The following is a 15,640-nucleotide window of genomic DNA, read 5'->3' as shown; positions in this document are numbered from 1 at the left end:
AAGCGACCACATCGCAGTGTCTTCACATACCCAGGGGCCTGCAAGACACCCATCACTGCGTGTGCGCGCGTGTGCGTGTGCGTGTGTGTGCGTGTGTGTGTGTGCTGTGGGGGTGCCAGGACACTCACCAGGAGGTGCTTGCGCTTTCTCCCAGGCCGCCCCACCTTCCGTGCAGTGGTGCTGGGCTCCTGCCGCTCCTCCTTGCCACGCGCCTCCTCCTGCTCCTCTCCCTCCTGCGGGCACAGACACAGCCTGTGAAGCCACGGCTGGATCCAACAGGCCTCCTCCCCGTGCCACCCCCACCACAGCCCCACTCCCGGCCTGTGCCATGTGGTCCCCCCATGGCAGGGATAAACGTCACCCCCTTCTGCCAGGAAAAGCTTGAGCCACCCTGAGCGCCTCATTTAAATATACCCTCGGGGGGCTTAGGGGCAGCCCCAGATACCCCGTGCAAATGCAGCTCTCCCTCCTGGTGGCCACATTTCTGAATTGCAGAATCACGACACACACTGACAAAGATGGTGTTTTTGGATATGAATTTATTTATATGGAAGAAAGTCTTACACAGTACAAAATTAAATTAGAGGTCTATTTAATGAATCATCTTTATTGAAAAGAATAACATCACAAGAAAAGCAATATTAAATTTAGTAATGAATACTGGCAGTACATGCAACACTTGGAGCGAGGACTAGTAGGCAATGAGGCCTTTTGCAGATGCTGTAAATATAATAGATCCTGAAGGGTCTGCCATGTGGTGCTAGCATTGCATATGCCTGTCACCTCCCAGGATCATCTCAGGGTCCATGTCCTGGTTCACCTTGACCCCCCTCAGTTATTATTATGAGGTCCACTAGGCAGCCAATGAAAGAGGTGACTGAGATCAGAAAGACCAGCGGCTCTGGAGGGCTGTGTGGAAGCATGAGCATTTACAGTGATTCCAGTGCCACGCGTGTAATGTGGCCGTTCACACCGTCAGCCTCTGTCCCTCCCTGCTCATCGTCTAGCAGCACACCTGCTGCTCACCTCTCTGCAGGCCCCACCTGGGCAGGCCGTGCATGTGAGCATGTGTGTGTGAGTGTGTGTGTACGGGGTCCTGCGGCTATATCTCTGCAGACCTGGTACTCAGGCGGTCCAGACAGGGCTCTGCTGGCCAGAGAAGCCAATTCGTTTCACTGAATTTCACAATCACAGGCGGGCCCTGGGAGGCCAGCCAGCCAGCTGGCAAAGGCTGCACATGCTTCTTGTCCCAGGGGGCCTGGGCAAGTGGCTGGCTAGATCCATCAAGTTCATCCCCTCTACTCAAACACCAACTTGAGACATCTGCTCAGCGGATGCTGGGTCAGGGCATCCGGTGTACGTCCTGAAGGAGCACGTACGTCTGGCTGGCTGGCTCTGGGGGCGGCTTGGTGGGATGCATCTCTCTTGGAGAGATGGGTACCGTGTCTCGGTGTGAGGCTCCTGGGACAGCTGTGTGTGGATGTGTGCACGTGAAGGCCGGTGTGTGCCTTCACCTTGGTTTGCCTGCATGCTTATAATTTTACTCTGTGTGTGTGTGTGTGTGTGTGTGTGCACACTTGCTCACGTGTCAGTAGCACACTGCACAGTAGGGCAGTGATGGCGAACCTATGACACGCGTGTCAGAGGTGACACGCGAACTCATTTTTTTTGGTTGATTTTTCTTTGTTAAATGGCATTTAAATATATAAAATAAATATCAAAAATATACATCTTTGTTTTACTATGGTTGCAAATATCAAAAAATTTCTATATGTGACATGGCACCAGAGTTAAGTTAGGGTTTTTCAAAATGCTGACACGCCGAGCTCAAAAGGTTCGCCATCACTGCAGTAGGGTATGCAGTGGAAAGACCCATAGGCTGAGAATTAAAACACTTAAATTTTTATTCTAAAGGCCTCACTTCCTGGCTCTCCCCTGGTTAGATAACCTCTCTGAGCTTCAGATTTCCCGCCTGTCTAATGGAAAAAGAATAATACCATCTCTGCTTCCTGTAAAGTGTAAGAATAAAAATGAAATAATGTATGTGAAATGCTTTGTTAATTACAATGTACCATAGATTTGAGAGATTATTATCGCCATAGTCCAGCTCATCAGAATGAGAAGTTGTATGTGACTTAAAATAATCCATCCAGTGAGCTGAGTTAAAATGTAGGTCAAAGCGTAGCCTCAGACATCGAGAGAGGCTGACGGTAGCTCCCTAATCTAGCAGGCCACCACATGTGAAGGTGCTTTGAAAGCTGTAAAGAGTTACATATGTAAATGTAAAGTGACATGATCCTATTTAAGCCTGGAGAGCACACTGGAGTCATAATGATCAGAGTGGCACTGGAGCCTCATGCATGGTAGCACTTGTGCAGGCTAGTGGATTTGTGCGTGTGCCTCTCTGTGTGCATGAACTCATTTATTGAGCACCTACTGTGTGACAGTCACACATCAAGTATTTTTGAGTGCCTTCCCTATGTCAGGTGCATCAGTCTCGGCACTGGGGGTGCCAAGGTGAATAAGACACAGTCCCTTACCTCAAGGAGCTGGTGGCCTGGCTAGGACAGTAGTTGGCAGTTGCAGTGCTGGATGGTGGGTACTAAAGGAGAAGGACCTATGAATTCATTCTAAGTGGGGGATGGGAGGAGGAGGTCCAGGAGAAGGGAATCCAGGAAGTAAGCTGGAAAATTCAAGGTCTGCTGGCCAACCAGAGGGAAGGTAGCTGGGGTAGAAGAAAGGGTCTATGCCAAGGTGCTGGGGAGGGAAGCAGCCCGCTTTCACACCTGGTGCTGTCTGTTTGCACACAGGTGGGAGGAAGGCAATGGAGAGAGGAGGCCCAGGCTGCTGGCCAGATCCTGAGGCGCCTTCCTTCACACGGGCTAAGGAGCTTGGCTTGATCCTGTGGGCTCCTGGGAGCCCCTCAGCAGGGGCTTAAGCTCTGCGAGTGACATAATCAGCTTTGCATTTTGGAAAGATCGCGGCGCTCCAGTGTCCCCGAGCATCCCCCTGCAGCAGTCGCAGCCAGATGGCGGATGTGTCTGTCGCAGTGAGTGATGGCTGCATATGCAGGGCCCTGAGCTGGGGTCTGCATGGGGCAGGAGGGAGGACGGGGCAAGGAGGGAGTGATGCACTTTTTGAGAATAGTTCTGGTTGGGATGTGCTGTGGGAGCGGAGGAGGTTAGCCATTCTTGAGTGAGTATCACATGTCAACTTCCCATATTTATTACCTCACTTAATTGTAACATGGCTGTGAGAGAGCTATTATCAGCCCCATTTTGTAGGTGAGAAAAGCGAGACCCAGAGAGGTTAAACATTCTTGAAGTTATTTGTAGTAAAGGGCAGAGCCAAAAGTCCAGCCCGCCTCTGCCCTCCAGAGCCCACCTAGGAAGAAGTTCAGCCCCTCCTGCCAGTTCCCAGTGGAAGGGAACTAATTAGTTCCCTTACTTGACAGATGAGGAAACCAGCCTGGGCTCAGATCTGTTCCTGCTAAATTCGTTACTGGTTTCCAGCTGCTCCGAGTCCTGTGGATCAGAGTCTCCCCTTTCAGAGTATTAGCGACGCTTCCTAATTCGGTGCTACTTGCAGATTTGATAAGCATATTTTAAATTCCTTCGCTCAGCAAAGATATTGAATGAAACGGGTCCCACGTCAGAGGCGAGAATGAACCCCTGGCTACGCCTTGCCTCCTCGAGGGACCCGGCCCCGCGCCACCTGCTCACCCTTCTCGGTGGCTTAGCCCCAAGCTGGCCGTGTGAACACAGTCAGGGCCGGAGCACCAGACGCCACTTCCCCCTTTGCCCTGTGACTTATGACTACATCGAGGAAGAATGATATGTTGACTGAGAACAACATGCTTTTCACAAAGCCGTGCTCCAGGGCCTGAGGGGAAGGGCCTGGCGTCACTCAGACCCGGGTGCGAGTCCTAACCCAGGCTCTTGTGGACCTTTGGTTTCTTAAGCACAGCCCAGAGGTGCCCCGGGCCTGAATGCTGGTCCAGGCATAAAGCACCTTGCCCCCCAGTGGCCTGAGGCACAGGCTCAGTCCACGGCAGCCTCCCTGGGGAACCCCACACTCTCAACCGGGTCAGGACCTGGACAGGTGGCGTGGCATCAGGGCATTCCACCCCTTTCTCCTGGGCTGAGCTGAATTCAACAGGGGAAACAAGGTGCTGAGCACATGTGGCCTCAGGTGAGGAGTAACAGTCCGGCACATGGCACAGGGGCCCCCAAAGGCTTTCTCCACGTGCCGATGGGAGCTGGGGCTTGCCGGTCCTGAAACGTCAAGGGCCTTTGTTTGGGACCATTTCTGCATGGTAATCGGGGTTCCTTCTTGCTGACCAGATTAAGTGATAAAAAGTAATAGTGCCTAATTTATAGAGCAATTATAAGAATGAAACAAGAGAATGCAAGTACAGAGCTTCAAAGAGCACCTGGCAGATCATCAGCGCTGAATGCATCTGGGCCAAAAGAGATTGGGAAGCAGCGAGATCGGGATCCAGCCAGAGCCGTGGGTTCCTGGCCAGGCACTGATTCATAACATGGGTATCCGAGGAGGTCCTTCCAGCCCTGAGGCTCGGAATGCTCTTGGTCCTCTTTGCTGTTGCCTCTGCCCCTCTTTCTCCCCTCCACACAGGACCTGGTGCCCTGCCTCCCTAATCCTCTCTAAGCCAGGACCCAGATTCCTGGCCTCCCACCATCTCCCCTAAGGCTAGCTCCCCTCGCTCTGCTGTGGCCCACATTTACTCAGCTGACCCACCCTGGCCAGAGCACAGGAGCTCAGACCCCCAAAGCTTGCCTCCTCCCAGCTTCCCCAAGAAGCCCCCCATATGGTTGGGAGGCTGCAGGGAGAAAGGATGCTGGGCAGGTGCTAGGGAGATACCACATACACAGACCTCTCTGTGCACGCCCAGCCACAGCGTGGCCACCTCAGCCCGTCATCCACAGCTCTGCACCCCACCTCCTGATCCTGGCTCTGGGATTGCTCTCCGGTGAAGGGGTCTCACCCCCTGTCATTTTCTTCTCTATTTTATCCGCAAAATATTTCCTGAGCACCTACTCTGTGCCAATTAGGCCCTGGGGCCCTGCCCTCCACAGGCAGCAGTGGGGATGGCTATTATCCACACCGGTATTTCTCAAACCCCCTACAGGACTGGTTACAGCATCGATGGCTGGGCCCTTTCCCCAGAGTTTCTGAGTCAGCAGGTCTGGGGGGAGGCCCAAGCTTTTGCATTTCTAACCTTTCCAGGTGCTGGTGTGGCTGGTTTAGGAATCACATTTTTTAAATCTATAATAATAAAAGCATAATATGCTAATTACACCGGACATCCTTCCGGAAGACCTTCCCGACAAAGCCGGGGCTGTAAGAGAAGCCCGGGTCCCGGGTGCCAGAGGGAAGCTGGTGCCGGCAGCCGGGGGAAGGAAGGCCTACTCTTGCACGAATTTTGTGCATCGGGCCTCTAGATATTATTTAAGTTTCAAGTGTACAACATTATAATTCGACACCTGTATACATTACAAAGTGATCACCCCCAAAAGTGTAGTTGCTATGCATCACCATATAAATGACCCCCCTCTCCCTTTTGCCCACCCCTCAACCTTTTTACCCTCTGGTAACCACCAATCTGTTCTCTGAGTTTTTGTTTTATTTCGTTTGTTCAGTTTCTTTTAAGATTCCGCATATGAGTGAAATCATATACCTTTGTCTTTCCCTTTCTGACTTATTTCACTTAACATTATACCCCTAGTTCACTGCAGCATTATGTACAATAGCCAAGAAACAACATAAGTGTCCATCTATGGGTGAATGGGTAAGAGCCACATTCTGAGAACCACTGGTTTACAACAATTTATAATTCAAGGCAGAGTAAAGCAAGGGTTTCGACCAGAGAAAAGGAGAGACAATTAGGAAAAGAGCATTGCAGGCAGAGGAAACAGCATAAACAAAGGCCTGGCAGCTCCAGGAAGTACAGGAGTGAAAGGTGCATGGAGGCGTGGCCTGGAGGGCAGCTGGAAGGGCACGTGGGGCCGGGCGGTGGAGGGGCCAGCGGGTGGCCACACCCCTCCCTCTGGCTCCCAAGCAGTCGCTTTGTGCCAGGTACCCTTGGCACCTCTGCCAGGTTCCTTGGGCTCCAAGCCCATCTTCCCCCTCTGTAGCAACAAGGCACCCCTGCCCAAGGCCTGGCTTTCACAGGCTGCTGTGGCAGCTGTCAGTGTCTCTACCCACCCTCCCTGGGCAACTTCCTGGAGCTTCGGGAGCCAGCCCAGAGGTGCCAGGGAGGTGTTCCAGGTGAGCCAGCATGTGTGCTGTGGGCGTGCTCCAGCCCCAGTCTACCAGCTCGCTCTATCTGCACCGGGATCTGGGGCTGGGTATGTGTTTGTTGCCGCTTGAGCCAGAGCAGTTACTCTGGGTGGATAATAATAGCAATCGTAATCCCTCATAATTGGACCAGACTTTGCTGTCTGCAGGGCACTTCCATGCCCATGACCTCATCTGACTTCCGCAACACCCTGCAGAACAGGCACAGCTAGAGTTACCATCCCCGTTTCACAGCTGAGCAAGCGCAAGCCCAGATGGCCTGAAGTCACATCTCCAGTAAGTGGCATCCTCGGGCTGGGACCCGGGACTACTGACTCTTCACCCAGGGAAACATCTTTCTCTGTTCTAAACTGTCTTAACCGAGCACCCCACCTGCTGCTCTCCCCGGTAGGGCCGGCGGCTCTGCTGCCCAGTGCAGCCTGGTCCAGTACCAGGAGGAGTCTGGCCCAGCTGTCCCCACCTTCCCCACCTGTGGGGGGCAGCTGACCATCAACTGCAAGTACATGGACACAAAGCTATGTCAGCACCAGTCAGGACATCGGACCAGGGGAGGAGGGCCAGGGTCACCTAATCCAACAGAGAAGCAAAGCCAGGCTCAGGGAGGACAGGGAATTACCCACGGCCGCAGCTGCCACTCAAGAGCACAGGTGGCCACAGATGGCCGACTCGATGGCGGCAGGGTCTGGGTCTGCTGCTGCCTGAGTCCTGGCTGGGAGTCGCCCGGAAGACGTGGGTAGCTTGGACTACCTGTTCCTTTTCTGTGGGGACCAGACGGAAATGACCTGTAGCCCCCGGAGCCCGGCCCGGTGGGCCGCACAGGCACGTTCTCTCCAGCTTGTTGGGTGTGCGCTCCTCCATGGCACTCAGCAGGTTTCCAGGCGGGGAAGGCAGGTGTTTGGGCTTCATGCTCCGGTGCATGCGTGTGTGCGTGTGTGTGTGTGTGTGTGTGTCCATACCAGGACCCACGCAGGGGGGCTCTGTGGGAAAGGCTCTGATCCAGGAGGCGGGAGAGCAGGCTCCCATCTGGACCCACCACTAAGCTGGGCTCAGCTTCCTCATCTGTAAACTAGGGCCATCTGTCCTTGCCCCACTTGTTCAAGGGTTGTCCCTAAAGGACCAAAGAGATGGAAACCACCCAGAAAACAGAAACACACTGTACAATGAGCAAGCCCAGGAAGGAGGGGAGCAGGGAGCAGGTCGCAGAGCTGCCCCGACAGGGCTGGCAGAGCTGCCACTCCCCGAGTGCTCAGGGCCCACACACCCAGTGCCAGGTGTCCATGCCAATTCCAGAAAGACGCCTGTGCTCCACGAATATCCCCGGATACCACCAAGAACCACCATCCCTCACCCCTGCGCAGGGAAAGAGGAGCAGGCAGAGGGAATTGTGGGGACCACGGCATGACAGATAGGGCACCCCAGGAAGGCCAGTGGCCGGGACAGCTTTCCCAGAAGGGTGGTGGCAGGGTTTACTATTCCACTGATGGAGGGGGGGTTGTCTGTGGGTGACACAGCTTGGTGAGGTCCCAAGGCAGCCTGTCGGGACCCAGCAGGGACTCCCACCAGTTTGCTGTGAGCTCCTCTATCTGGTTTAGGCCCATGCTGGAGTTTGGCAGAAGGGCGAAGAGGTCACTCCTCACAGAGCTCTGAAAACAAGGAAGTCACCAGCTCCATGGGCAGAGGTGCCACTTGCTCGGAGCCTGGGGTCAGGGAGGGGGACAGGAAATCACCATCTCCATGACAACTGGTGTCACTCCAGCACGTGGCACACCGCAGCCCTGTGCCTGTCTGTGCTGGAGGCAGCGCCCTCACACGGTGTCACATCTACCAAGGCCCCCTGAACTTGTCCTGGGCCTTCCAGAAGCTAGTGGACACTCTGGGGAAACAAGCAGCTAAAACAGGTAAAGTGACTCACCTAAGGACACAGCTAGTAAAAGGCCAATCCCAAAAGGCATCCAGGTCTGGGGGCTCTGCCAGGCAAACCCAACAAAGACACAGACCTAGGATCTGAACCTCCGCTCACACACCACGCGGGAGAGAGGGAGGAGGAAGGAGGAAGGGGGGAGGGGGGAGGACTGGGTCCTGGATCCTGACTACCTGGCTCCAAGTCCCACTCCACCACCAGGATCGGCCTCTGCAAGCTCCCAGTCCTCAACTAGGCCCTGGGCGGAGGCGGGGCGGCGCGGTCCAGCGCTCAGCACATCTGAGCCCGTGTGACCGGGAGGCAGGCCCTCCCCGGCCTGGGCTAGGAGGTTCCCAGCAGAGCCAGCTGCTCACCTTGCGGTCCTCCTCCCGCTCCAGGGCGGAGCTGCTGGTGTCCCCGGGGCCGCTGGAGGGCATGGCGGGCAGCTGGGCGGCGGGAGGCAGGCTGGGGCTGCGCGGGGCTGGGGGGCGGCTTGGCTTTGGGGAAGGGACGATCGTAGTCTTCGTAGCCGAGAGTTAAAACTTAGACATAGATCCGGGCGGGCGCGGAGTGAAACAGTCCGGTGAAACTCTGCCTCAGGCTGCCGGCGGGTTTGGGGGTTCCGATGGCTCCACCTGTTGGAGAGAAGAGGGGTCAGTGGGGCAGGGCACCCCCACCCAGGCCCCGCTGGTCCCACCCCCGCCTCCAGGCTGGGCCCGCAGTCCCAGGTGCTGGCCTGCGAGGCCTGTTCCTCCCACCTCGCTCCCTTCCCGGCTCACCAGCAGCTCAGCAGCCTAGTCCTGCAGAGAATGGGGAAACGGAGGCACAGGCGGGCGCTGCCTGGCTTCCGTCGGGGCCCCTTCTGCCTCCGAGGCGGCACCAGCCCCCCGGGTGTCCGCGTCGCTGTGGCCCAGTGGGAGTCACTTCTGGGACTTCCAGCTGCCTCCCGCCTCCTCCCTTCTCTTCATTCACGACTGTTCTTTCCTTTGAACGCTTCCCACACCCCTCCCACCCCAGCCGCCCCCTGGGAAATCCCAGAGGTCCCCAGCCCAGCTACATTTTCCTTCTAATCTGTCCTCCCAGCACGCCACCCCCACACCGCTCCCACCCCACGTGGAGGAAGTGAGCAGCAGTCACAGGATGTAGCGAGATGAATGTCACCTTGCTTTAGGACCAGCGCTCGGGCCTGCAGAGAAGCTGGGCTTGGCTGGGGCTGTGGGCTGAGGCCTAGGCCTGCAGCGCCTGGGGCCAGGACACCGGGTGGGGAGAAGCTACCCACAACCACCGCCCGCAGAGGGAGGCTGTGAGACCCCTCGCTCTGCCACCCCATCTGCCTTCAGAAACTGGTGGCCTTGAGGGGGGCCCTCCGAACCCACACAGCTGAATTTTAGGGGATTTTCATCCTCCCTGTCTCAGGTGTGGGCCTCAAGCCAGTGAAATAACAAAGCCGCAGGCCTCCGCTGGGGGTGGGAGTGCTGCAGGCTTCCACCCCCTTCACGCAGACAGAGTTTGCCTGCTCCCCACCCACCAGAAGGCGAGTGGGCCAAGCCCCTGCTCCAGAGAGCCGGCCAGGGCCGGGGCGGGGATTGGCAGGAGGACAGGGAAGGCAGGCTGGATGGGGCCCACCCACACCCTTCCCCTTCCAGTTCCTGCTCTGCTTCACGGGGCTCCCCTCCCTCTAGGGCTTCTCCTCCCTCCCCCTCCAGCCAGGCGCCTGGAAAAGGAGGAAGCAGTGAAAGCACAGGCTTGGGTCTCTCCAGGGCACAGCCCCTTCCCCAGGGACAAACCCCTGGCTGGGAGGTGGGTGCCCAGTCCTGGCTCTGCCCAGGGTGTGGAAGGGAAGCTGGAGCTGGGGGGAGCCTCTTAGGACCAGGACAGGGGTCCCTGTCCATTAAAACCCAGATACAGGTGAGCCCTAGGAGCCTGAGGTCTAAGGCACACGTCCAGGCTCAGCCCAGAGCTGGCGCAGTGAATGTCTGCTCCCCAGCCCAGGAGGGTGTAGATGGCGACAGTGAGAATAGCCTCACATGTCTGGCGCTGTGCTCAGCACTGACAGCCATTCCTCCCTTGGGCCGCTCGTGGTATTATTACTGCCCCTCGTTTACAGTTGAATTTAGGCTCGAAAAGGTTAGGACTTGTTCATATTCAGTGTCAAAGCAGAAGCTGGGACCCAGATCTCTCTTTAAAGCAGCTCTGTCCCCCAACGTACACCACCCACGAAACGACTCCTGGGAGCCCACGGGAGAACTGGTCCAACCCAGAACTCTATGAGACTTCCATCCACGGTAAGCCAGCCAGTCCCACTCACACCCACTCCGCTGATTAGCTTAAACACCCCCAATCCCCCCACATCAAAACCTTCCAAAGGGTGTGGACGCTGAGAGGCAGGGTCTGGTGACAAAGAGCACTGAGCCGGGAGTTGGCAGACGTGCGTTCTAGTCCTGACTCAGTTTCTCTGGCCTGTCACCTACCTCATCCATCAGCGTGGACAGCTGGACTAGATCTACAGGCGTCTACTCCAGCCCTGCCAAGCTGAGCCCCAAGAGCCCCCGCATGGGATCTAAGGGGTAAGAGGCAAATACTGCTGCCCTGAGGCCGAGAAGCACCCAGGGGGCTTCTGTGAGAACAGCGCCTGCAGCGAACCTCTGGCTGCCCGTGAGGAGAGGAAGACGGAGGGAAAAGCAGAGCATGGCAAGGTGTTGCCCCCGACCACGGCGGACACTGGACAGGAAAGAAATGCTCTTCCCTCCTCCCCGCCCCCACCCGAGCTGCAATCACTGTCCTCACAGCAAATGCAGCTGACATGGCCGCTCTTTACGTTCCTCTGTGTTACTCAATGGAACAGACCTGTCCGTCAGTGTCCTGCACAAGCACCCAGCACCACCTAAAACCATCCAGCATGTGGCCAGGCAGGCCGTGCACTGCACCTCTCCAGGGCCTGCCGTGATGGCCACGGTCCAGGCCTGGACGCGGTGCTTCCCGCCTGGCCTTAGGAGCTCCCCCTTTTTCTCTCAAGTACCCCTGCCAAGGGGAGGGATCTGCTCCTGGTCCCACAGCCCCAACACAGCGGCATGTGTCTACCATGGCAGCTCTTTGCCAGGCACGGCCCTGCTGCTCCTGGCGCTGAGGCCTCCTCCACACCCACGCCAAAGGCTGCACCACAAAAACGCCACCAAAGAAAAATCCTTGCCAAGACCCTACCACCATGAGAGGCAGCCTTTATTTCCTTCCTTGTACCGCTAATGTGCAGAGTGGCCATGAATAATGCTTATAACCACAACATAAAAACAATTTTTTAAGGAATCCCATCATGAAAATATTTTGGTATCACAACGGACAAGGTCACCATCATCGCTAGTTCAATCATAAAACTGCTGTGGAAAAAGAAGTGGGATTTTGACTATACATAACCAATTTCGCGACCTTCTAAATCCAACTTAGTGGAAAGGGTTTTTAAATAAGATGTAAAGTCACAGTGTGGGCTGAACAGAGGGGAGACACCACCAACGAAATTCCAGAATCTGGAAAAGCAGACTTGCAGCCGCCAAATTTCAGGCAGCACATGCAAACTGATTTATAACAGAGTCCATAACAGACACCTGATGTGACAGCACCGGTACCTCCGGGACCAGGGATGACGAGGATGCATGTGTGAAAATAAGATGATGGAGTAAAAGAAGTAGAACCCCTACATCCACCTCCCCCAGATGTCTGAAGGGTTATTCCCTATAGAGCACAAAACAGAGGGTCTTTGCACAAAATGTCAACTAGCCAGTTGAGAGTAAAGGTAATATGCCAAGACCAAGGAGATGAAGGTTATAAATGGGATGTTGTGTCCTACCGGCTACTCCCCCATTGGACTCCTAGAACACTGGCAGCAAAACCCTTACCTTCTTTTCAGTCCAAGTGGAAAGGCCTAAGGATACAAATACTGACACCAGAACCCAAGTGGTGTCCAACTGGCTCGTGTAGGTTAACCAGTGGACCTGCAAGTCAACAAGCCCCACCATCACGCTCATATCTTCCAATCAGCTTTTTAGTCCCTTGTCCTTAACTTTGGAGGGACAACCAAGGACCTCTAGACCAGCGGTCACCAGCCTTTCGGACATCATGGACCACCAGTTGGCGACCACCGGTCCAAAGGTTTTTCTTAAACCAGTGGTTGCCAACCTTTCGGCCCTCACAGATCACCAGTGGGCCGTGGACCACCGGTTGGCGACCGCTGCTCTAGACATGTAAGGGAAGCCTCTAACTTGGAAGATAAAGGCCAGGACCGATAAAACCAAAACCAAAACAAACAAAACACACGTTATGCACAAAGACAGTACTACATTCATGAAAAAAGAATGTGATGCTATTAAAAAAGAACATTCAGAGAACATAAAAGTACTCTTAGAAATAAAAAAAAAATTGTGCTAGTTGAAATACAAAACTCAACAGACGGAGTAGATTAAAAAGAAAAATAAGTCCTGAACAGGTAGCTCAGTTGGTTAGAAATACCCTTGAAATTCTGAATATAATTCTCTAATTAGAACTCTTTACCCAGCCTAATGATCATTTAAGTGTGAAAGTAGAATAAAGAGATTTTTCAGGCACTCCTTTCTCAGGGAGCATGGGAAGATGTCCTCCAAGAGAAGGGGCGAAGGTGGAAGAGGCCAGAGAACATGGAAGGCCGTGGTTCGGGCTAAGCAGCTTGACTCAGGGCTCAGGCTCGGTCAGTGCTGTGGGCACTGCGGACCCTCCCAATGAACCTCTTTTCAACCCGACAGGTGTCACTCACTGTCCGTACTCGACTGCCTGGACACAGGGACCGGATGGACTTGGATACTGACAGATACCCGTCCCGGGTGATGTGCTCCAAATGGGGAAGCAAACCACGCGAGAGGAAGACACGAGATCCAGAAAACAGGAACTCCAGCCAGAAGGAGGGCAAAGGGAATGGTAAGGATGACCACAAAAGGAAGTCACAGAACAGCAGTGACAACGTGCAGAGAGCAAGAGAATGGGCACCAAAAAAATGGAACGGAAATATATAGTAGTTGACATGACTGGCCTTGTGGAAAGCCATGCTGACAGCTATTAGAAGGTGTAGCAGGAAAAGAAGGCAAAGGAAAACACAAGGGAATTATTAGAGAAAACAAAAAGGAAGTCAACTATTGTAGTACACTAGAAGGCTCAGCTGCTACGTTAGTGGATTTAACGCAAATAACAGTTGCATTATTTGATTTAACAAATACACACACATATGTACACGTGTGTATGTATGTGAGTGATACTACATAGTATATTGATTTCCTACTTGCTGCTGTTACAGATTAGCACAAAATTCATGGCTTAACACAACACAAATTTGTTATCTCGCAGTTCTGGAAGTCAGAAGTCCAAAATATTTCTCAGCACTGGAGACGCTGGGGGAAATCCATTTTCTTGATGCTTTCAGCTTCTGCTGGCTACTCTCATTCCCTAGCTCGTGGCCACCTTCCCCCCTCATAGCCACGACGGCCAGTGTTTCTCTGCATCACTCTGACCATGTTCCCTTACATCTCTTTTGCTGCCTCTCCTGCCCCTGTCTTTCACGCCTAAGGATCCCTGTGATTACACGGGGTCCACCCAGATAATCCAGGATAATCCCATCTCAAGATCCTGAATTTAATCAAAGTACCTGTTGCCATCTAAGGTAACATATCCACAGGTTCAGGGGATTAGGCTGTGGCTGTCTTTGGGGGGCCAGTCTCCTGCCCACAACATGCTTACCTGTATATTAATATATGCGTTAAACATTTTTGAAAATCACTGCTAGGCCCCTGTGAATAGTATGCCTGTGGGAACGACATAGGAGGATGGCTGGGGAGCGGAAAGAGTGGCCACGTAAGAGAACTACATTCTTACTTACAAGATAGGAAATGGGTGAAAAGTATCTAAAATGGAAGAGTCAAAAGATAAACACATTACTCAGAAATGTAAGTGTAAAACTGCGAGAAGAAATAGTTCAAAGGAGTTGCCTCAGAAGAGGACGAGGGTGGGAGTAGACAACGAACAACTGAATTTCATGAAGAGGTGTTAGTACGATTTGACTTCTCAAATTATACGCGCGTACGACTGTGAGGAAATAAAATTAATTTTTAAAAGAGAGGATGGGATGGGAATGAGGGCTTACACCCAACTGCAGTCATGGTTTGGGCGTGGCCTCCAGCCTCTACAGGAGTACAGCTCAGGCCCTGCCATCTCTGTTGCTCTATGAAACCATCACATCCCACAGAATAACCATTATCAGCTCCTCACACCCACACAGAGTTCCGTCACCAGCTATAAAAGTTGTACCTCCTTCCCCACCCGCCCCTCCCCGCCCCCCGCCCCACGAAATATTTAATTCTTGCAATACGTCACTTCCAGCCCCTGCACAGCGTGATGTACCTCCCTCACATCCCTCCCAAACTGCACCTGTGCATGCCATTGCTACATCCCTAACCATGACCATGGCTCACTCATTAGCCCACCTCAGACCAAAGGCCCACAATTCAGCCATCTCCCAGAGCCTCCAGACAGCCCCTGCCATATCAGCTTCCATGACACTGTCCCTACATAGTCCCACCTTCCTCACCAACACCAACCCCATCGCACCCCCCAAGCTGATCACCCCAAGTCTCAACTCCAAGCATACTCCAACCAGCAACAACTAGATTGTCACCCCACAGTCTTACCTCAACAAGGGCTCAGAGAATTGCCTTCTTCCAGAAACAAAACTGTCTTTGCCCACACACTTGAATCCTTGCTCCACCAAAAGCGGTCCTGATGTTATCACCCTAAGAGGCCTTTCCACTCCATCTCAAGTCCTCTATCTGAACTGCTGAAAAATACTGACCATCTCTCAGCAGGTCCTCCTTCTTCCCTTTATCTGAAGTTCCCACAGTGGACTTCGCTTGTTTAAGTCTATCTAGTCACCTTCCCCTCCTTCCCATGGGGGTGTTGGTTGGTTGTGCTGACCCCACCCCCACTTCAGTCAGAGTGAGCATGTGACCAAGCAGGGCCAATCAGAGGCCTCCCAGGGAGGCTTTGGCACAATGGAAAGATGCTAATATGGTAGGATGTGAGTCAGGAGCTGCTGGCTCACCTGAGAACAAAGGGATGAAGACAGAGGGATGGAAAACTCAAGTCATTGTCCCTCCCTAGATCTAGCTGTACCTGGAGGCAGGGCATCTGTCAACCTCTCACAACGTGAGTGAGTCTGTGCCTTGCGGCTGACAGTCCTGACTCATATGCTAATCTCAACCTCCATAAATCCTCCCTGCGGGGCCCACTATGTGGGTTCAAGTCCTGGCTGTTGTGTGATTACTTATCATCCGTGTGACCGGAGGCAAAACTGTGCCTCAGCTTTCTCAGCTGTAAAATGGGGGAAATAAGAGTAGCCACTTCATAGGACTG

At 53.8% G+C, this 15,640-nt stretch overlaps 1 protein-coding gene across 4 annotated transcripts in view; it reads right to left on the bottom strand.

Moving 5' to 3' along the window:
- The window catches only part of DNMT3A (DNA methyltransferase 3 alpha), a 93,929-nt gene that overhangs the window by 57,489 nt on the left and 20,800 nt on the right, over window positions 1-15,640 (bottom strand). For 2 of the 4 annotated variants that reach the window (XM_081101376.1, XM_081101377.1), the window contains exons 2-3: window positions 8,593-8,853; window positions 129-233 (exon numbers count right to left, since the gene is read on the bottom strand). In XM_081101376.1, coding sequence (XP_080957502.1) covers window positions 129-233; window positions 8,593-8,655 — 168 coding nt within the window. In that variant the 5' untranslated portion in view covers window positions 8,656-8,853. The remainder of the gene's footprint in view (window positions 1-128; window positions 234-8,592; window positions 8,854-15,640) is intronic. The other 2 variants (XM_081101379.1, XM_081101378.1) reach the window with 1 other exon arrangement.

This window comes from Myotis nattereri, assembly GCF_964212035.1.
Source record: "Myotis nattereri genome assembly, chromosome: 10".
Classification (NCBI taxonomy): domain Eukaryota; kingdom Metazoa; phylum Chordata; class Mammalia; order Chiroptera; family Vespertilionidae; genus Myotis; species Myotis nattereri.
The sequence above is the reverse complement of the archived record's forward strand: the minus strand, read 5'-3'. Positions and strand labels throughout refer to the sequence as shown.